This window comes from Rhinopithecus bieti, unplaced genomic scaffold, assembly GCF_001698545.2.
Source record: "Rhinopithecus bieti isolate Rb0 unplaced genomic scaffold, ASM169854v2 scaffold_66718, whole genome shotgun sequence".
NCBI classification, from domain to species: domain Eukaryota; kingdom Metazoa; phylum Chordata; class Mammalia; order Primates; family Cercopithecidae; genus Rhinopithecus; species Rhinopithecus bieti.
This window is the reverse complement of record NW_016825567.1, coordinates 1,492,547-1,515,561: the sequence shown is the minus strand read 5'-3', so window position 1 is coordinate 1,515,561 and position 23,015 is coordinate 1,492,547. Positions and strand designations below refer to the sequence as shown.

Sequence of the window (23,015 nt, the reverse complement as noted above, 5' to 3'; positions counted from 1 at the left end):
AGGCAGATGACAAGAAAGACTCTCTAGACTTCTGAAATAGAGGCCCAGAATCTAGATTTTGGTGACCTAAAAAGGCCCTTTTGGGACTCAACCAGAATTCCCCTAAAGCCTAGCTATTTAATGGAGTGTGGCCCTTGAAAGGGTACACCTACCATTTTTATCTCTATGTATCTGCAGATTATTGGGAGACACTCCTTTATGGGTCTCTTGCACTGCTGCATGCTTTGCTGTACCTGTTTTGTTGGGAATGCCAAAAATGAAAGACCCAAGTAGAGGATAAAAGTAAATGCTTTTATTCAGGCCATTTTTCTTACAGGATGAAGTCATGTCTTCCTCTGAGAAAAACAGCAGGCTTACTTAACTGGCTTCTGCAAAATACTAGATTCCCTAAACTCAATATTGTTCTCTTGTAACAGAAACTACTGCATGTACACGCATCCATAATGGCCAGCCAAGCTATCCCTATGGAAACTGAGTCTTAGGAAACTGACGCAAACATGTTGACTTTCTGCCTATTGTTTTTGCTGTGAGAAATAAAGCTTTATATCTCTGACCCAGGAGTCTTGTGTTTTCTACCAGCATCCATGAGATTGTGGCAAGCTAACAATATTAGCTTGTAAGTAGGGTATAATCTCAGATGCTTTGCAGTTATTGACTCAGATTTCTACAGTCTTTTTTAGCACAGTTGGAAAAAATAAAGTATTAGGAAAACTGAGTTCTTACCAAGGCTCTGCCATTAACAAATTATGCCAAAGAATAGTTACTAACTTTTATTTCGGGGATAATTTCTTCATGTATAAAATGAGGGGAGGAGAGAGGAATGAAGTAGGTGATGGGAGTTTACAGATTATTAGTGACTTAGAAACAGCATTCATGTCTTAGGAATTCTTTGCTATTGTCCCATCATTACAAGATACAGCACATACCAATAAATTTATGTTCTATTTTAGCCCAAGGGACTTGGGAACCTCTTAGAAGCCTTAATAATTTATTTCCCTTAGCCCATACTTATTCTACATCAAGTGATGTGCATATGTTCTGTGTTCCCTTATTCAGGGAAGACAATTAACTTCTCATTGAACTCAAAATACATAAACCATTTTGATTGTCCCTGGGTCCATTTAGTTTTGATAATTCTTAGGTCCCTATTCATTTGGGGTATTATGGAATGTGAACATCTTCAGGAGAACAACTATTTGTTTGTTGTTTGAGACAAAATAATTCTGAGACTAAATCTGTATTGTGATAATTTTCAGGGAAGAAGAAGAATAGGAGAATGTGGAACACTCATATGTGTTGCCTGCATTATGCCACTTTCACCCATAAACTCAGTATAATGCTAGCTGATCTACAGAGAGAGGAAAGAATATACACACCTCTGCTAAGGGAGGAGCTCATGCTCCCTACTATCTAAATTGATTAAGAGCCTGGTAATTTATATGTTGCAACATTGAAAAAGCCAGTTGCTTCTGTCTCCAACCAAAGCAGCAGAGAAATAGTTACAAAGCATCAACCTTGACATCAAAGAAGACTAATGCACTTGCTGTGGGAAGTCAGTGAACTCTGAGGGCGGAGACAAGACTAAGGGTATTGCCTTTCCAACCAAGCACACCAGTTCAGATCTCCTCAATGTAGCTGCTCTTTGGCTGAGAGAAAACAGAGGATAGTAAGTGAGGCATCGGAGCTATCAGCATTCAAAGCCCTTTCTACTTAAAAATCTTTCCCGGTCGGGCGCAGTGGCTCACGCCTGTAATCCCAGCACTTTGGGAGACCACAGCAGGCGGATCACGAGGTCAGGAACAACATCCTGGTTAACACGGTGAAACCTCGTCTCTACTAAAAATACAAAAAATTAGCCGGGCGTGGTGGCGGGGGGCCTGTAGTCCCAGCTACTCGGGAGGCTGAGGTGGGAGAATGGCGTGAACCCGGGAGGCAGAGCTTGCAGTGAGCTGAGATGGCGCCACTGCACTCCAGCCTGGGCGACAGAGCGAGACTCCATCCCAAACAAACAAACAAACAAAACAACAAAAAAAAAGCTTTCCCTAATGTTATTAACGAATTAAATTAACTGTATTGGAAGGCTAGCAGGTTTTTGAGCAAATTGTTTTGTCAAAGAAACCACAAGCCTTGTCTACTATTACAGATGTTCAACCTTTAAAGATGTCCCCAGTCTGCAGCAGTACAAAATGGGCCATGCAAGCTGCTCAGCCCCAGTGCTTTCTTGATAAGTGATCCTGGAGCATAGTGTCCAAGAAACAACTTCCAGAGGATACAGGCAAGAGCCACAGAGGACAAAGAACTTGAGAGTTCTTCCCAGAGCACAGAATGAGTGGCTGCCCATGAAGTTATCTAAGGAACAGATTATACTGCTGGAAAAGTGAATCCTGACTCTTCCCACTGGCAGGATCTGATCATTGGTGTGTAAGTGACTGCTGTTCTTTTTTTTTTTTTTTTTCTCCTCCTCTTCTCAGAATGAGAGTCCTATTGCAGTTTTCTGGTTCATATTCCACCATAGTATGTTGGGCTTGTGTATGACAGAAAACACACACACACACACACACAACTTGTTTTAACCGAAAGATCATCAGACAGCATGTCACATTCAGGCTGATGAAGAAGAATGTGAATCACTCAGAGATTCTAGTCCTCAGTTATCTAGAATCTTGATGAAGAAACCATGGTTTTCTATCTTTGATAGGAATGAGTGTGTTCTATACGGACAAGGAAAGGCATGCCTAGATATTTGCATCACAAAGGGGTAGACTGTAGTAAAGACTACTGGTTTTCTTTTCATATCTATTATATCCTTTTCCTATAATAAGATAACCACAATTTTTGGCAAAGAATGCTAGCGAAGAACAAAATTTCTAACTTCCCATGCAGCTAAGTGTGGCCATGTAGGTAAAGGTCAGTGGGACATAAGTGTAAGTGATGTCTACAGATTTGGGGAAGCATTTATAAAGGGAGGGGATGAGACCTTTTCCTTCCCTCTTTTCTTCTTCCTAAAGTCTAAAGTATAGGTACGATGCTTTGAACAGAAGTGGCCACCTTGGACTAAAAAATAACCCTGGGAATGAATGTTACAAACTGGAACAAAATCATAGAAGGGGGCTACGTCCTTGATACAGTGATGCTATTCCAAGTCCTGCACTGGCTATTGCGGGCTTCCATGTGAGAGAAAAATAAAGTTGTTTAAGTCATTGTTATTTTGGGTTTTGTCACTTGCTACTGTTTCTAATTCTAACTAACACAGATGCTTTAGAGAAGTTGTCTAGAAAGTTATTCACAGAATTGTAATTTTTTTTTTGTCAGTTCTTTTCAAGTCCCAAAGGATTTTAATGTTAATGAATAAAAAATGATAAATTAGTTCTTGGAATATTCCTGCCTTTTGGTGGAGGGTCTCTAAGCACTTAGGTTCGATGGAATTTTAATGGTGAAGTAAAATGTAGATGAAATAATTTGCTTTTGTTTCTAGACCTTTGTTTTAGACATTAAGATTTCAGGAGTTTTCTTAAAGAAGTCAGGCTAGAATTTTATAGCTTTAAGGGATCACCTAGGAAGAAGCCTGTAACACGGCTGCAAACTTCAAAAAGCTGTCAACAATGTTGGAGGAGCAGCCAACCCACTCTGAAGTGAGAAATATAAACAGAAACCCAGATGACTATGTATATCCTGGTCTTTTAGAAGGGGTTGGTTACAATCAATACATATAGTAGTGGCCATAAAGAACTGAAATCAATATTGGGTGATTTTTAATCTAGCTATATACATGCACATACACTTTAAACAGTCATTTCAAAATATTATAATAGGTTCCAGATTTTTTCTGTTATCCATCTATGTGGTAATCAGACCAATTTCTAGTCTGAAAGCGTCCTCTGTCTAAGCTTGTCTCTTTGCTGAACTCTCCTTTGTAAACAACGACAATAACAACAACAATAACATAACATAATATTTTCCAAAACTGTTAAAAGCTAGGCCTATCTCACGTTGAATTCGACTATTGTTAAATCACAAAAGATAATAATGTTGTCCTTTATATTTGAAGATAATGATTCTGAATCACCATCAGCAGAATACTCCCTTGGAGCTATTTTTTCCCCAGTACTGATACACACTCTCTCTGAACTCCTGAAGTCATGATTATCTGTATCAAGATATAGCAGTGCGTTACATTCTGCCTTTCCTTATTCTCTAATTGAGCCTAGATACTAAGTCTGATATTACATGAGCCATACTAAATAAAGGCTGCTATACTTCTCTCCTAATACTTCTCTTTTCTCACACCCATCAGTTACTAGGGTATAATACACATAAACATTTTTATTATACCTGCTGATTAACAGTGATGCTGGATTTGTGCTAAGCCATCTCAGCTCTCTCATCAGGCTCCTATTATAACCAATTTTAAGATGGTAGGCTGGGACTAGAGATATAAGTTATTAGAAATGAAAGCCAAACAAAATGAAACAAAAAACAACTAACATACAAAGGCAAGTTCTTCTTTAGAGAACTTATTTCTTCATTGATCTGGGGCTGGTGACAGTATATACTATGGCTAGTAATTCATTGGCTAGAGCAAACTGTAGCTGAATTGGTAAATTATCTTTATGGGGTGGTTTCCAGGTCACCGAAATCAGTTTTAATATTTATTAATCAGCTGTTATCATGCCATTATCAATCAGGCAATTCTCTAATCAGACGACAAGTTGTTATACATCTATATAGAGAAATTCTTTATGGATTTACTCAGGGGCAAGACTGTTTAGCTGTATTATTTTACTCAGAGATGAAAGATTTTGCTCATAAATGTCTTTGGGGGGCTTCTTGAAACATCTTGTATAATTTGAAGGAAAAAGAGATTAGACCAAACAAATATGGTATGAATTAATGAATAGACTAACAGTGTACTAGAAAAAAGTTAGGGAAGGTTATATTAGAAAAAGGTTAAACATTTCATTAAATAGCTCAGTACTTATTATCTTACTATTTGATCAGCTTAATAAATCAACAGTGAAGTAATTTACACTTCCTTTAAGAAAAAATTGGCACAAGTATATCTGATTTTCCAGAAATATATGAGGAGAAGATAAATAAGTGCACTGTCTGTGGAGTACTAAAAGTCATAGAGAAGTTAAGGCAGGGACTAACAGTAGGCTTCATCTTAGTAACTGGGATTATTTCACATGCATTATGACACATCTTACGAACCAAAGCATTACAGTATTCTAGTAATCACTGTTCATTTGTCACTCACATTTTAAAAGCTAGCAATAGTATATGAAAATATGTTTGTGGCTCATATCATTTCTACTACATTTCCTTGCAAGTCCACTTTAGAAGCTATCATGTGCCCTCTTTTGACCCAGCTCTGTCCACTTTACCTGTAATTGTCCTCTGTTTTCCAGCCAAATGGGATTTCTATTATTCACTTATACTAGTCATTCTTTCTATCACCCCTAAGAATTAATTACATTTTGTGATCATTGCTTGTGTTGCCAACCTCCCTTTCAAAATTGACAATCTCCAAAAGGTTATGAATCAAGTTATTTTAGCTCAACTTTGTATTCCCAACATAGCATGCGAGTTGGCATATAGATAATAAACTGAATAAGTGAAAAAATACTTAAGTTTTAAAGTTATGACATTACTGGTCAATCTTATCTCCCAAGCATGCAGCCTACAAATGTGTTTTTTTCCTTTAAATAACTAAGAAGTTAGGAATAATTGAAAAATAAAACAATGCAACTACTTAAAAGATATATATATATATATATATAGTAGCAGAGAGGATGATATAAAAGGGAACTGATTCCACCTATTTCAAAGCAGTTTGACATATAAATTCCTCCTCCCCTGACTCTGGCCAAGTTAGAGGAAAGATAACAACAGATTTGAAACCTATTGTGATGTTAATGTGCAGGCTTATATGCCCTAATATGTGAATGCTTTTTATGACCAGGTTGTACGTTTTTCTCTCTTGGCTTCATAGAATAAAGATACTGCAAAATAAGCATCCTCTGAGGTCTCATACCTTAGGAATAAATGAATAATGTTGCTTAAAATCTACTGTGGAGTGGGAATGAAGCATAGTAAGAGTCAATTGTAAGAAAGAAACGGTTTGTGTTGCAGCAAATTTAAACAAGAAATGTGGCATGCATGTGACAATATTTAGGTAGGCATGAGTTTATAATAGACACAAAATAAAATCCTAATTTTGTCAGAGGTCATTATATGGATTTGGAGATGCAGAATAGAATCATCCTTACCTCAAAATAAAGTGAAGAAAACTATATAAATAATGGGGGGGAGAGCATTGAAGTTATATAAGAGGGTAAAGAAAGGCCATAATGTATAAATCCTTACCAGGAGCCAGGAACTTTATGTCTATCTTATTTAATTATTCTACCTCCATGTGAGCTAGGTATTACTCCTTTAGCTCCATTTTACAGATGGACTAATTGAAGATAAGTGAAGTTATGTAATTTGTCTAGAGTCATGTAGGTTGCATGGGGAGAAATTGTGTTCTCCTTTATAGCCATTCAAATAGATAGTGGCATGCTAAAGCTGGCTTATACCAGCTTGTAAGGCCAATTGAGAAAGTTGTAGAAATTCTGCTATTTATTTATTAAATACAGCCATTATTAAAATTAAATTCTATAAGTTTAGAATTAATAAATGATACTAAACACAAATGCAATAACTATTCAAACCTCATTACCTCCAAATTACTTTACTACAGTGTACTATTATTTATAATCTTCAGGTTACTCACATCCCTGTTTCTGTATTGTAGAATATTATACAACGGTGTGCGATATGGCACATCTCTTCCCAACTCTGCATTCAGTAACATCACTTGGTAGTTTGAAATCAGCCATATTGGGAATGTTTATACCATGGAAACTGGCAAAAGGTCCAAGTTACAGGTTGATTTATTGCTTAGTTGATTGTCGAGACTTAAGAAAACAATGAAGTGAATGTTAACAGGGATTAAACGTAATGTGTCATGTCTGTGGCCATTACATTAATGTCGACACAAAAAATTGGGGAAATTTTCTTGGAGTATTCCAAAACTATTCTCTGATTCAGCAAAAAATTTGCACAGGTTATTTTCATCTAACTCATTATCATAAACATATCATCTCTTACTCAAGTTAGAATAATCCTCTTAGGTAGAATACAGCTCCATGTGCAACATCATGCATGTCACATATATGGATTATAATCATAGGGTGGTTACAGATACAAGATTCTGCCAAAAATCAGTGAAAGAATCTGTGAGAAGCAACTGACTATATGGAATTTACAATAAAGATAATTGCATAATTTATTATTATTTGTAAGTCTCATTATACACATTTTTTTTTTTTTTTCTAAATTTGAGACCGGGTCTCACTCTGTGGTCCAGGCTGGAGTGCAGTGGCATGATCTCGGCTCACTGCAGCCTTGACCTCCTGGGCTCACGTGATCCTCCCGCCTCAGCATTCCAAGTAACTGGGATGACAGGTGTAGGCAACCACACCCAGTTAATTTTGTTTATTTTTTGTAGAGATGGGGTATTGTCATGTTGCCCAAGCTGGTCTTAAACTCCTGGGCTCAAGCAATCCACCTGCAACAGCCTCACAAACTGCTGGGATTACAGGAGCAAGGCACTATGCCCAACCTATACACATCCTTTACTTCAGTTAAATATTTAACAATTCACCACTAAATGTATCATAGTGAAGCCATAAAATATTACTTAGGAAGACTGAATAGAAATATGGAGAAGTTTTTGCAAGGTATACAATTGAATCTTTTTTATAATTATGTAAAATAAACACATGGAGATGGTATGGTTATGTGAAGATGAAAGAAGTTTTGTGAGGAGGGTAGATAATGTACGATTGATATACAGTACAAAGGGAAAAACTATAGAAAATATAAATGTTTAACAAAAGACTGTTATGATGCAGAAAAGCATCTTGTAATGTTTCTTCATGCCAGTCTCATAAAATATTTTAGAAAGAAAGGGAGGGATTTGTCATAGAATACAATCCTATACAGACCTACAGAGTATTATTTTGCTTCATAACCATTTTTTTTAAACTCTTGTCCCTAGAACTATAAAATACAGTGTGTTTCTGGCCTTTCCCTCTATCTAATAGCAGCATATTATTTTGCCTTATTTTTTCTCATTAATTTTCATTTCCTCTAAATTTTAGTACACATATGGAAGGAGCAGACCTCATCTTTCCAAAGTCAGAAGAGATTCTTTGGGGGAAACTAAGTTTTCTCAAATCAAAACAAATATGAAAACAAGGAAACAAAATGTGCTGTGGGCAGCGAGTTCTGTGACTAAGATAATATTTTTAAAAAGTAATCCTGCTTTTCCCCAGAAATGTATGAGAAAATCTTTCTGCAAATTTCAAGCACAAGCAAGTTGCCTCCCAAATTGGCCATTTGCACTCCAGGGCTAAAGCTAAAAGCGCACAGAATTGCCTGAGTAATTCAATTGCAGGCAGAATCAATGCAAGTGTGAACGCTGCCCTGGTCAAAGGTTGGCCCTTAGGCTGCAACTTAAATCAATTTTGGGTAAGCTAAGTTTGATTACATTATCGGTGATGAAGCTTTCAAAAGCAATTTCAGGCTTGCCTATTCAGAGGCTGTTTGGTTCCGTTCTGAATTTATACTCCTGGTTAGAGAAGCATCTATCTGTCTCTTTTGGTGATGATTAAGTCCTGGAGTTGAGGAGAAATAAGAGGAAGAAAATAAGAGGAAAGGATACAGAAAGTAAAAATAAATAAATAAATAACAGGTAAGAGCCTATCACTAATGTGAGTCAGTAACTTAAAATAAAAAACTTTAAAAGATATATGACCATCACCATAATAAGAGAGAGAAAAGAATTAAGGAGCATAGTAACCAGGAAACTAAAATAATAAATGGAAAGTTTCTCATGATGGTGATATGTGGCAGCCTTAGATTATTTTAGCATGTGAGGCTCATTCTTTCAGGTGTTGCTGGCAGGAAGAATGTTAGAGAAATACAGGTGGTTCTGCAGAATGAAGCAAAATGGGTGTAAGAAAGGATGTCAAATATGGCCTCCAACAGGCACATGTTAGCTTGAGAGAAATGAACCCTTTCAATGTATCCTTTTCCAGCAGAGTCAAGCTTGCAGAGTTGATGTGCATCTATCGCTTATGCAAGTTTTCCTAAAAAACGTGTTTACTTAGTTAATGTTAGTCAGTTTGATTACAGTTATTATCTACAGTTTATACGCAGATCATAAACTACAGTGCTCCCAAGGAGTTATAATTTTTTTGAGAAAAAACAAATTTCCCTATAGTTGTGGTCACTAATTCTTAGAGCATATACTATTATTCTGCCAGTTACAGGAAAGCGTGTTGTTAGTCTTGTCTTAGAAAGTATTTTAGAAAACTTGGAATTCCTTCTAAGTGGACTGATTGTGACTTTAGTGGTTCTTCAGCAAGAATTACGATCTGCCTCACTAATTAAGCAGCTCCACATATGCACTAATTGGATTGACTCAAAGAAAGGAACTGAAGATTGTGCAACTATCTAAAAAACACATTTTAGAGCTAGGAAACTGAAGTTGCTTCATTTCTTTAAAACTGTTGAAAGAGAAGTCTTGCTTAAAAATAACCTAAAATTTGGAAAATCCAACCTACTATAAATGCCTGGCCAGGGCATAGGAGAAATAACATTTCCATGCAAGCAAGCCTTGCTTGGTTTATTCAAATCTTATTTAGCCATATACTGTGTGGATAGATAATTTGTATCTCTGCAGAGAAATCCCAATTGAATTACATTTATAAAGAGAGGAAATCCAGTCCACACTGAATAGCCACATTCAATGAAGACATGCCATTTCAGTCTTTTCCCTAGCAGTTTTATGGATACTAAAACTGAATTTACAGTGCTTTGGAGAAAGAGTGGCCCATTGAAATATTATTGCTTTCACAGTTAATTCCTCCTCTTTTTACCTTTATCTGGAACATCAGAATGGCAAAAAAAAGAGCCAATTTCAATTTACTTTTTCATTTAGTGGAGCACCCTATTAACTATGTTTCACTCTAAGGAGAAATAGGAAGTTTAATCATAACGGTACTCAGAACTTCATAATAATCATTTTGTTCACACATATTCCTGGATCTTTTATTAGGGGTCATATTTCCATTTTCAGAGAAAAATCACAGCACAGAAGTGAAGGTGATACAGTGGCCCAGACTTTGCCACCTTATTATGTGCTCAAACCATTGGATCTCACTTTAGATGGAGTCATAGTTACAGGGAACACAGTGCATGCTGGGTAAGTATGCTACAAGAAACTTCTCAGAAGTGCTGGGAAAGAAGTATCTCACAGGACCTCCAAAAGGCTTTGTGAGAGAAACAATCAGGAAAGGCATACTGAAGAAAGACTGTTGATATGTTTTCTTTTGATTAGAAATGTTGGCATGTTTTCATTTTTACAAAGCCCTAATAGGCACAACCCCATATACTCAAGTCACATTTTGGCCTAATTAGTTACAGGATTAGAGCTGTGTGAAATAAAATAGCAAGCAAGAATGTCTATTCTAGTGCCTTTTTCATAGGTTACTGGCCAAGATTGTTGCAACTGTGAACATAAAGGAAATTTCTCTGGAGAGTAAAATTCTGTATAGAGATGACAAAATGATTAGACTGGCAGTGCTCTTGAGCTAAGTTTTATGGAAACTCACTACAGAGACAAGCACATTAAAATGCATTTTCTGTCAAATAAAATAATTTTGAGTTCAATAACAAAAATATACAGAAGTTAAAAGTATTGGCAGCACTTCTACTTTGTTAGAGTAAGTTTAACTTTAAAAAATAACAATCAATACATACATACTATGTTTTAAACACAAACAGATTTCTTAGGATCTGAAAACATTACAGCTGAAAGGTAACTTGGAGACTAGTTAGTCTAGTCTCCTCATTTTATAGATTGGTATGCTGAGGTCAGGCAGTTAATTGCTATGGAGCTCTCCAATTTAAGGCCAGTTTGACTCCAAGGGTAGGGCTTCTAGTAAAATTTTGTGATTAATTTGGAAATTCTAATTTATTTTCTATATCTTTTGGTCCCTAATCCTCCTAAGCAAGCCATATTTCAAGGCTGATCAATGACAACACCAAATACCAAAGCTTCCTTTCCCTTCTGAATTTACTGACCCTTTGTCAGCTGTGGGAAATGTATGTGCTGTACCAGTAGCTGTCAAATTGTCTCTTAACCTGGGAGAAACACATCAGTAGAGTAATTAATCTTGTACAACCTTTCCACTTTTTTTTTTTTTTTTTACTCATGACAAGTGAATGCTTACGTGCATGGCCGATTTAATTAATAATTCTAATAAAAAGGACAATATCATAATGATATACATAGTGCATTAATAAATGAATCAAAGAACCAGTGCTGCTGATTTGTCTGTCCAGTGAAATAAAGTTACACAGTTATTCAGGTTATATAGATCTGTGCTTGCCTGTGTTTACCCTTCAACATTTGAATTATACATGAGAAGGACAGCAAAAGAAACTAGCATTTAATAGGCACTTGTTTTAGACTAGTAGTGTATTGGCGATTTTGCACGTCCTCTCATTTAATCTTCACAATAATCCTATAAAAAGAATCTATTTTCCTCTATTTTATAGGTCAGGTGACTAAAGCATCTACAATCCTTCATGAAGGATTATAGTTTTAACTCAGATCTGCTCGACTCAAAGCTTTTGGTGTTCCACCTGTGTAGTGGGACAAGCACGGGAAAAAGAGTAGTAAAAACGAAATTCTAACCCTAGTTATATTGCTTGACTTTGGACTCTGACTCATCCTATTTGGGCTTCAGTTTCCTCACCTATAAAGTGAAAAAACTGGTTTAGACAAAAGTTTTCAAAACAAATTATTTGGAACTGTATGATGTCTTGGGAGGCTTCAAGGCCGCTATGTAATGTGATGGGTAGGAAAATAAGATTTGTCTCCAACTTAACCAAACTAACTCCAGTTTTATCTTTGTCATACATTAAGAGTTCGCATAGATTTTATTTGGTTTGAATAAAGGGTTCCATTGCTTAAGAAAGTTGGAAGAAAACTGACTATGTAAAATCTGAGACATCTTCTAGCTCCAATTTCTGTGCATTGACAAACGTAACGTAACTAAAGCTCCGCATTGACAAATGTAACGTAACTAAAGCTCCGCTAACTGATATGTGGTTTTCACTAGAGGCAATTTGGTGACTTGGAGCACCATAAACTTCAAGTCATTCTGACTGCTTCAGCCTGCTGGTTATTGTCTCTCCCATATGCCACTAAATGGCCATTTTGTGTCTATCTTCTTGAAAATACATACACGTTCCAGGTATGAGTTTGGGGAGGAAAAATATTCTCTTGCTTTACTCATACTCCACTTCAGCAAATTTGTGTATATTCATGATTTGTGTGATGGTTATGTCTGTGTGTGTTATTTTGTTTGGTAGATAACAATTAGATAGGCCTGTATACCCGGATCACATTCTACCTACAACTGCAAACCTACTTTTTGTTAAATATTTATTAGTAGAACATCCAGGAAAGCCTTCTCATTAACATCTCAAAGCTGCGAGGATAAAGCAGATTAGCTCACACAGCACTCTGTCTTCAATAATCACCAAGTCTAAATTTATTACCGCCTCTTTCAACCAAAATGAAAACCCTATCTCCTTTAAGTTACAAGAGGAGAGATAAATTTCTATCTAAAATATGAGTCATTCACATCTGTGGTATCACCTTTCAGGGTTCATTGTAATAGGCAAAAGTAACAGAACCCGTATCGTTGCTTACTGGCATGTGGGAACATCTGAAGCAAGCAGAGAGCTGAAATATTACTTGCAGGGACACAGCTAGTTTCATATTCAACAAATCAGTTGAAAGGTACTGTTTGCTTGCATCGGTTGAATCTAACCAGGGAAAAACTGCTACATTACTCTCATTCTTACTTTCTTCAGTAGACTCCTCTTCCATTTCCTTTTGGATACTAGCTACTGACTTCTTTTTTTATCTGAAAAGAAGAGATGCCCATCACATTAAACAGGCTGGGAAGAAATTTTCTCTGATATGAAAGGAGACATTCCGGAAAGTTAAAAAGCCCTGACAGCATAAAGCGTTTAAAATTAGGACTTCATTATTGTCTCCACAGGGCTGCTAAGGCAGGGAAAAGACAGTTTTGATCAGTCCTTTGAATGTTTTACGTGTAATATTTCTGAGACAAATGTTTTGTTACTTTGAATAAATGCATACATGAGTAAACACACACACACACACAGAGAGAGAGAGAGAGATCCCTATAGCATCATTAGAACCTGTAGAACCCATATTACAGTAAAGGATTTGACACTGTATTTTTAGGAACACCTGAGAGGGGAGTTTAGCATCCACACATCATAGCAATATTATCATTATCTATTTTGGGACTTTAAGCAATGAGTCTTTATCGATAGTGAGACTCAATTTGTACCAAATATTTCCATGTATTAGGTCTCAAGAGAGGGTTGTATTAAACTAAGGCTGTGTGAATTCTAAGCACTTTGCTTATGCAGCTTTCTTCCACCTTAATTAATTCTCCTATTTCCCGTTAGATGGCAAGTCTTTGAATACGTGCCCTATAATAAATATTTGTACTTTTGTGGAAGTGAGAAACAAAGTGTGTACAACATGTTTTACTTACAGAAATGACTATGTTGTACTGATTACTGAATTCCCACTTAAGTGATAGTGTACATTTGATGAATTGAACCCATAGATGGCAGGATGGGACCACTCAGTTCATAGTCTTTAAAGAACAGACTTGGAAGAAACATTTTTTTTAGTTGCTCATGTTCAGGAAGCAAAAAATGCACTGAAAAATAACAATAAAATAACAAATATCTTTGAATCTTCAATTTTTTATTTAATAAGAATTTTGCTATGAATGGTTGGCATACTGTTATCCATTATAAATTTTGTTAAAACACTTCTTTCCTGAGGGCTAATATACATTGATCTGCAGAATATTCTCTCTGTCTTTCCCTCTCTTCCTTTCCAATTTTGTACTTTTTACAACGTAGAAGAAATCTTTCAGGAATTTTTGGACAGAGAATCTGGAGGATGACAGATCTTCATTGTATACTAGCTTTCCGGTAGTTTTCCACCATAAAGTTTGCTTTCTTTTCTTTTAGAAAACATACATTTTTACCTTAAGTAATTTAAAGTAATTCTATTGATGAAATTACTCAAACCTCTACTTAAAATTATAGGTTCTCTTACAATTACTGCCTAAAGCCTACAGGCCATGGAAGATAAAGGAGTTTAAGGTGTCTTCACGTTAAATCAAAAATTTGCTTATTTCCCTGGGACCCAAGAAAGATGTGAGAAAGAAGCGAACAAGCTGAAAATGATGGAGACTTGCAGAAAACCAGAAAACATTGCAAGTTCACTACAGTATAGTTCATCAAATGCTAGGATGTTGTATCTTTGCAGGTCAGGGAGCTGCTGATACACACACAGCCGCTAGGCCATATTAATCAGAAAGGAATTCTAATCAGACCAGCAGCTAGACATCAAGGCATAACATCAGCCTTGTCTTCTCCTTTTCATAGCCTAACCTCAGAAAAGAGCAGTTTCTTATCCATGTCTCTATTTCCTCATCTATTTATTTAACCTTAATCACAGAAATCTGGCTTCTACTCTCAGTTTTACACAGAAACTGCTCTGGCAAAGGTCACCAGTAACTAACCACCCTACTGTCAGAGACAGTGGTTGATTTTCAGATGTTCCCTGAGTGGATGTAGCACAGGACAGTGCTGACTCTTCATTCTTCTTGAAATGGGCTGCTCTGACAGATTTCACAGCACTCCACAGTGCCGGCCCTCCTCAGGCATCTCCATTCACGTTGAATTTGCTTGCTTCTGCAGGATGCTTCTCTTCCTAGGCTCACTCCTTGATGCTAATTTTACTTGGATTTCTGTCCTTGGTAATCTTTCCACTCTACATGGCTTCTATGAGAAGTCTCATTTACTCTCATGGCTGAAACTACTACCTCCATTCTGATAACTTTACCTATGTCTCCATTCTGGACTTTATACCCAGCTACCTATTAGACATTGCCTCGAACTAAAAATGTCTAGAAATGATCTAATTTTTTCCTTTAATTTCTACCTCCTCCTAAGATCTGAAAGCCTCAGTTCTTCTCTTATGCACTTATTCTGGCTAATTTCATGCAAACGAAACATTAGGAGTTATCTAGATCCTTGCAACTCCCTTCCTTTTTTTTTTTTTTTTTTTTTTTTTTTTTTGCCAGATTTGGTCATTAATGGCTATCTCCTAATTAGCTCTCAATTCTCTCGCCTCTGCTATTCTTTTTGGTGTTACTATTATTATTGTTATTTTGCCTTTAGCATTAAAAGTTTACTATCTGGGTTTAGCAGTTCACAATGCATAAGAGTGTCTTTTGGAAACCAAATCTGTTTGTATCATTCCCTTGTTAAAATCCTTCCGTAACTCTCCAAAACCAGGATACAGCCAAAACTCATTTCAACTCTCTCATCCTCATCCCTGCCAACTTGTCTACCCTCATCTCTCAATACTCTCCTTCTACCTTTTATTCCAGCCATATTAAAGTACTATAGTGTCTTCAAATGTATTGAATTGTTTCATACTGCCATGTCTTTACATGAACGGTTCCGCATTAGAGTGCTTGCCTCTCTGTTTCTTCCATCACCATTCCCACACCCAGGCTCAACCTAATCACCTTTACCTCAAGGGGCATCTCTTCTATATTTTTCTCTGAGTCATTGAGACTGACTGAGTTGATCATTCTCTCATTTGTGCCACTATACTTTGTGCACATGATTGTTGTTGAATGAGCTCCTGAAAAGTTCTGCCCCAGAAAACGAGATAGTCATTGCTAAGATGATGTTTTCAGTTGTACCTTAGCTATAATTCAAATGGTGGTATTGGCTATTCTACATGAAAGTTATTTCATGACCCTTAAGACTACAGTAAGAGCATCTTCTCTGCCCCATTATGATACCACTGACCATATTGCATTATAGTTGCCTGCTTGCTTGTTTCTCACCTCTCACTCATCTGAGAACTCCTTCAGGATGGGGTTCCAGTCCTACTAACCCTTTTCTTTCCAATGTCTAGTGCTGTGCTTTGCCGGTTGTAGGCATTGTAGATAAAAGCTTAGAATCTGAAGCCGGATTGTCAGGGTTTAAGGTTTTGCTTTGTCACTAACCATTTGGCTTCGGCCACATTTATATTCTCTAAGTTTCCTTTCTAGAAGAGGAGAATTACAGAATCTAGCTCTTTGGATTGTGTGAGAATTAAATGAACAAGTTCATATAAAAAATAAGAGTAGAGTCTATTTCAGAGTAAGCTAACACTGTGCTATTTGTAATTACAGTCATATTGCCTTGTATCTGTAGAGGTTACAAGTACAAATTCTACAGCTAAAACTCATTCACTCATTTATTTATTCACTAATCAATGCATTCATTTAGTCAATGTTTAATTCATTTATTCACTAAAGATTTACTAATTGCTTATTAAATAGCAGGCACTGTGCTTGGTGATATGGGAAATAAAATAACTAATCAGACATTGATCCTGTCTTCTTAAAGAACTTATAATTTGATGGAGAGATGGAATATATATAAAATAACTTTAAGACAAAATAAAATGCTTAGGGCAGTAAGAGCTTCAGATGAGGTCGTACAAGTGGTTCTGAATATATGGGCATTTTCCCAAACTCCCAAGGCTATGTTCATAATTACAGATGAGATTTTCATATTTTGCCTTTGTTAACAAATTAATCAAATTGTACGTACTTAATAGCACCGCAGCATACAGCAAGTCAATGGCAGAGAGAGATGATGAGAGTCTCTTCTGAAGGCACTACGTTTACAAGCCTTTTCAGCACTATATTATTTCCAGACATTTGTGTTAAGATTGCCAGAGTAAAACAAATGTTTACACAAGTGGAATTTGTTCCTAATTTTTCACATTCATTAATGTTTCAGTTTTGAAAATCAGAATGTAATTTAAAAATTTAAATAGCAAAACTTAATATGTTATTAAGCCTTAAATTTGTCTTTACTTTGCTGTGTTAATTCATTTATTCTTTCAAGTGCTTGAATATTTAAACCATTTAAAATATTAATAATATACCAAAGAAGTATCAATATTTACATTAAATTGGAATTCACACTGCTTTATAATATTTTCAGTGGTTTATATTATTCATAATTTCACTAAATAAATCATCCTCATGGAAGGAACTTAAGCAAGCATATTATACTATAACTATTTCATGGCAAGCAATGTTTTTCTTTCAAATTGAGTACTAAAGAATATTAGGATGGGATAATAAAAGAAGTGATATAAACTGATATATTTTATTTCACATCAGAATTCTTAAATTATGGTAATGTAAAGCTCATAAATCATGGAAACTTATTACAGTATATTTTTAAGTTGTAGGAACATCATATATCCCATCCCCGTTTCTGCAAAATGGAAATGATAGCTATGATGAACTATATAATATCTGCATTTTTCAGAGACAGCTTACTATAACAGGATCATAAGACAAACATACATTTGTCAAGTTACTACAAAATATTAACTATAAGAGATAAGGATAATTCAGATAACTTTGAGGCACTGAAAACACAGTATACTCTCTCTAGTCTTCTTTGAACATTTTGAGAAACATTTGATTTCAAAATTAAGAATATTTTGTGGCTGCAACAATTTGTTGCTTACTCAGCTTCTAAAGAGCAGTAAAATTAATTATGGGAGGAAACATTCATGGAGGTTTCTATCCTTTTACCAGATCCTTGTGTTGTTTGTGCTTCTTTTCTAGTTTTTAGTCCTTAGGAAGTAAGATACATTAGAAATGTAGTATTTATTTGAATAAAATCTTAAGTTGTATTTTAAAATACAATTTTGAGTAAAAATATTACCTATATGGATAAAATATTTTGTCCATGATCATTACTTGCTGTTTCATTTTATGTATGGCTTGCGAAATTCTGGCTATCCCAAGATGAATGTTTAATGAAAACCAACCAAGAGTAAATTCAAGCCATGTTAATCTATACTTCAAGATTATGTAATACATTTAAAAAACAACAAAATCTCACCAAATCTACTGACTTCAAAGACATTTTTTCAGTTAGCCCTATTATTCATGTAGTTTTTCCTTTCTCAGCTCTAACATATTTTTTATATACATGTAGACTTCTACAGGGATTATAAAATCTTTGGACAACTATATGATTTGGGGGCAAAGTTTCCATGTGTAAGGAATGTGTGACATATAAGGAATGTGTCACATCAGGTTGAGTTTTAAAATGAATGTACTCTATTCTTAGGTTTTATCTCTACTGATGGATAGGGGCCCAGAGGCCCCTGGGAGCATTTTGGTACCATTGCATTACTTACGGTTGAGAGGCAGGCTCGCATTGGTTGTGCCTAGCTTGTTGGCAGCCACACAAGTATAATTGCCGAAGTGCTCCTGTGTCACATTGGTAACAGTGAGAATGGACCTTGTGCTAAAATTTTGAATAATAATTCCTTGTTGGCCATTGAAGAGCCTAGAAGACAAAATAAGCTCTAGGTAAATATGTATTGTGAATATCAGTTTCATTTTTATCTTAGCTGGGGTTGTCATGGCAACCCATAGACAATTCCACCAAGCTGACGTTAGCATATAACCTGATAATGGTGCAATTTACATTTCACTTACATTAGTAGATTTGGGGGAAGTGAGGTTGCATGTCAGCTGTAGACTGTTTCTGTAACAAACTGAGCTTGGATAGCTACATGTCCTATTTATGCACTGTTACATATTTTAGAAAATAAAACACACCACACCAATAATATCTCTTCTACTACAGTCAGGAAGGAGTTTAAAGGAAATAAATATAAAGATTCCACCGAAAGTACAAACTGATGGTTTCTACGTAAGCTGGTATGTCTGGGTCATTTCAAATATTATTAGATAACTCCGTTGAAAGTTAACCCTACAACTGGGATAGGATGGTTCTGAGTTCAGAGTCAACACCACTTTACTCTTGTACAACTCAGACAGATAACTTGCATTAAACCTAGAAAGAGACAGCCATATAGTATTGGAGATAGCATTTAAAGTTGAGTCCCATTACTGCCACATTTTAGTAATGTGTCAGGGAAAGTCTTTAAAACTCTCTAGGCTTCAGTATGGGATTCAGCTATACCTAAATTCACACTAATAGTCCAACAGTCTCTGGATTTACCACCAGAGGCCCTCACTCTGAAATAGGCTGGCATGTCTTCACCATTCTCAATGCATGTTGTACCTACTTCTGCTTCACCCTTTTTCTGAATCTGTAGCCTATCTCTTGTACCTTCTATTTCTGCTATTCAAATTCTTCCTTCCTCATTTAGGTCTAACCAAAGATTTATCTCTCTTTTTCTAATTTATCTTAAAGGACTCTTATCTCTCTCTTTGTATGTTTCATTTGCACTATTCTCTCTAGCAGTTTCCATGCACACAAGCCTTTTCAAAACAAATAAATTGAATAGTTTTAAATTCCTCAAAAGGAGAGGTTGAATGAACATGCTTTCTCTGATATTTGAATCCTACAAAGCACTTAATAGTGATATCCTAGGTACATAATAAATAGTACAAACATCAATGGTGTCCAGGTGATGTTCCCCCAACATAGGCATTGGTAAGCCCACTTCAGTGGCCTCTTCAAGAAATTCTCTCTCTAAATGTAAATTTTCTTACAATGAGTATGTCAATTTGATACTAACTTCTCCACAATTTACCCATAGTTTATTGCAAAGGAGCTACACTGATCACAACATAGGCTATGTAAACTGATAGTCCAAATGACATGGTAGTTTTTTCTCTTTAATGTGTTCAAGTTTTTGTATTTTTTAATTATGAAAATGCTAATAAATGGCATCCTCTGGGAGTTCAATTTGAACTCCTTTGCATTATACTATGTGGCTTGCACCTGAATTTAGATGAAATATACTATAGTTAAATGTAGATTAAGATGAGCAGTCATACTTGATTACTCTGGGAATTACTTGTATTTCATGTAATAGCTGAATTTGGCTTACCCCAAATGCAAACTTTAATCAGATAAATAAAACTTTGAGTTACATAAACATTGAACAAACTTTAGCTTGAGCAATAAATTTAATGATCTCCAACTCTGACATAAGATAATAGGGCATAAAATATCATGGATATGGCAGTTTTTATTCTTCTGTCTCACATTTCAAGCCTACCAACATTTACGCTAAATTCCCATAGTCATTATTATATATTTTTCTGCATCACATTAACAACTTTATTTTTAGCTAATCGGTGCTCTGTGAAAAAACAGTTTCATTGACTTGCAAGCTTCAGTATTATGACTTAAATCAATTTACCCACATCTTTATTATAGACACATTCTCCAGAGGACTCAGAAACTTCCCAGACTACTAAATCCCTGTTGTGTTTCATTGACCAAAACCAGGACGATTTTCCTGCTGAAGAGTTGAGAGAGAAATTAACCAGGGCCTTCAACTGGCTAGACCCAGGGGAAAGACTTGAGGAAGTAAATTCAGATACTCTATGACACTATATGCTTATGTTCCTTATGGCTGTCTTTCTGGGTGAATTAGCTTCCAGTTCCCTGCCCTTAAATGTATCTGAAGGCACAGCCACAGATGTTGCTGAATCATGCAGCACATCCATACTCCGTATGTGTGGGCCCATTTTGGGCTTCTGGCCAGCAGTACCGTGTGCATCCTTACCAGAGTGGAGCATTAGTGCTCCAACACCTGCTACTCAGATCAGTCAAGCAGGTTATTATGGCCAATAAAAAGAAAACTACATTCCCTGAGGGAATTTTCTTCCCTCTAGGGAAAGCTACTTTTCTGAAATTACTGGAGAAATCTAAAGCTTACTTTCTTCTGTAGTTGTGTGTTTTAGAAGTGCTGACTCCTCAAACACCACATGAAAACCTCTCTTCATCTGGTAGATGGTTGGAAGAAGGACTTTTGCAAAGCTGACTTTGTGAGAGAGTGACTTCTGATATGGTGTATGTGTCTATAGAGAGTGTACTTTTGTGATTTTCCTGCAGAGTTCTGGGGTATGAAGATGGGCTTTCTCAATTATTCAAATCAATTCTGAAAATATTCATTAATTTGCTTCAAAGATGAGCTCTATGCTGGCTGAGTGACTAGGGACAAGACTGGGCAACCCATGATCTCTGTGCTTGAGAAGCTCAGAGCCAAGGAGAAGAATCCAGCACATAAAAGGGTGTTTACAACTGAAGGGTGTTTTAGTCACAGTGGGGACCTTGTTAATATGAACGTATCTACCCTTAATTACTGGTTGTATAAATTTGAGCCACACCTGGAAACTCCAGCCTGTATGACCCTAATGTGATTCACTCCTTGACTAAAACCAAATTATGATAAAAGAGCTCTCTAATTGATGACATTTTTCTTTACATAATTGATTTGTTCTAATATGATTGTCTATAACTTTGTTTCTGTAAAAAGAATCATTCTTATATTGAGTTAGATTATACAAGAAATATGCTTTCTTATAGCCTCTGTTGAAATCCGCCCCTCCCTGCCAAAAAAAAAAAAAAAGGACAAACAAATTCTGTGGAGCTCGGAGTTAAATATGGCATCCATTTCTTCAGCAGAGATCAGTACTATATGGTGCCTACTTGGAAATACCTGGTCATTTTTCTTCATTGTGTTTTTATCATAGGGAAGATAGTTATAAGATCCTTCTATTTCTGTGGACCCTGCTGTCCTCTACTCTCTGACACCAATGGAAGTTTGCTTCACATTGAGAACCATAACTCTCACTCCTCTTCTCCTTTCTGGCTTTTGCCAATGCCTTATAAATCTGTGAACTGCAGGCTATTTGCTTTGCTAGCAGATGCTGTCAGCTCATAAGTGACACAGCCCAACCCACTAACTAGTTCTGAATTAGAATAGTCCCTTATATTTTCTAGTGTCAGTCAGAAGTAGCACATGGAAAGCCTACTGATAACTAGGGGTACACATATTTCTTACTCACAAAATGGACACAAACTTTACAATCATAACCTCCCTCCAGGCAGCAGCTATCTGGGACCACCAGAAGAGAGCCTGCAGCAACATCACCCCAAAAAACTGACCACATAGCCATCAGTACCGATTGCTAAGATTGCAAAAATATTAGTAAATGGAGCAGCCACACTGGACCTCATTCATTTTATATATAAATCTAGCCTCAATCCACATTTTAAGACTATTGTTCACTCTCTGTCTTTCCAGGTCAGGAATAACAACAGATATCTCTAGAGAAACCAACTTGCAGATGAAAACAGCCACAGAAAGACTTCATTCCTAATGTAGGAAATATATATTAAGAAGTATCAGACAACATTTTAAATATTAGAACAACTTAGAATAAGAGTGAGGGAGGCATTCTCAAATAATGATAAATCTTGTAGAGACTGGAATTCACTTTATATGAGTGGGCAGATTAATATGGTCTTATTAATCAATCTTTGCTATTAGATGGTGGGGGAAGTCAACCCTTGAATCATAGAAGTTTTATTTATGAAGACAAGGAATGTTAATGTCAGCAATGGACTGTAGGCTTGCAGAATTCCAAGATGTTGTGTGAACTAAAGATACAGCTCAAATTATAACAAAAGAGAAGGATTTAGAAAAAGCCGTGAGTGATGCTAGAATTCTTATATGGACTTAACAGAAATGGGGTTTTATTTGGTTATCAAATTATGATTAAATGCCTTCTATGCTGAAAGAGAGTTAGGAACCATAGAGGAAAAATATGACATAGTTATTATCTCATGGACCTTAGTTCTATCTGAAAATCTGAAGATGACATTAAGATAGCATACAGGTCCCTTCCACAACACATCTCATAATGCCTTTCCCAAGGATGGAGTTATATATATATATATAT

General features: G+C 36.1%; 1 protein-coding gene across 2 annotated transcripts in view; it reads right to left on the bottom strand.

Moving 5' to 3' along the window:
- The window catches only part of NEGR1 (neuronal growth regulator 1), a 924,209-nt gene that overhangs the window by 167,553 nt on the left and 733,641 nt on the right, over positions 1-23,015 (bottom strand). For both annotated transcript variants that reach the window (XM_017863075.1, XM_017863076.1), the window contains one exon: positions 18,479-18,630. In XM_017863075.1, coding sequence (XP_017718564.1) covers positions 18,479-18,630 — 152 coding nt within the window. The remainder of the gene's footprint in view (positions 1-18,478; positions 18,631-23,015) is intronic.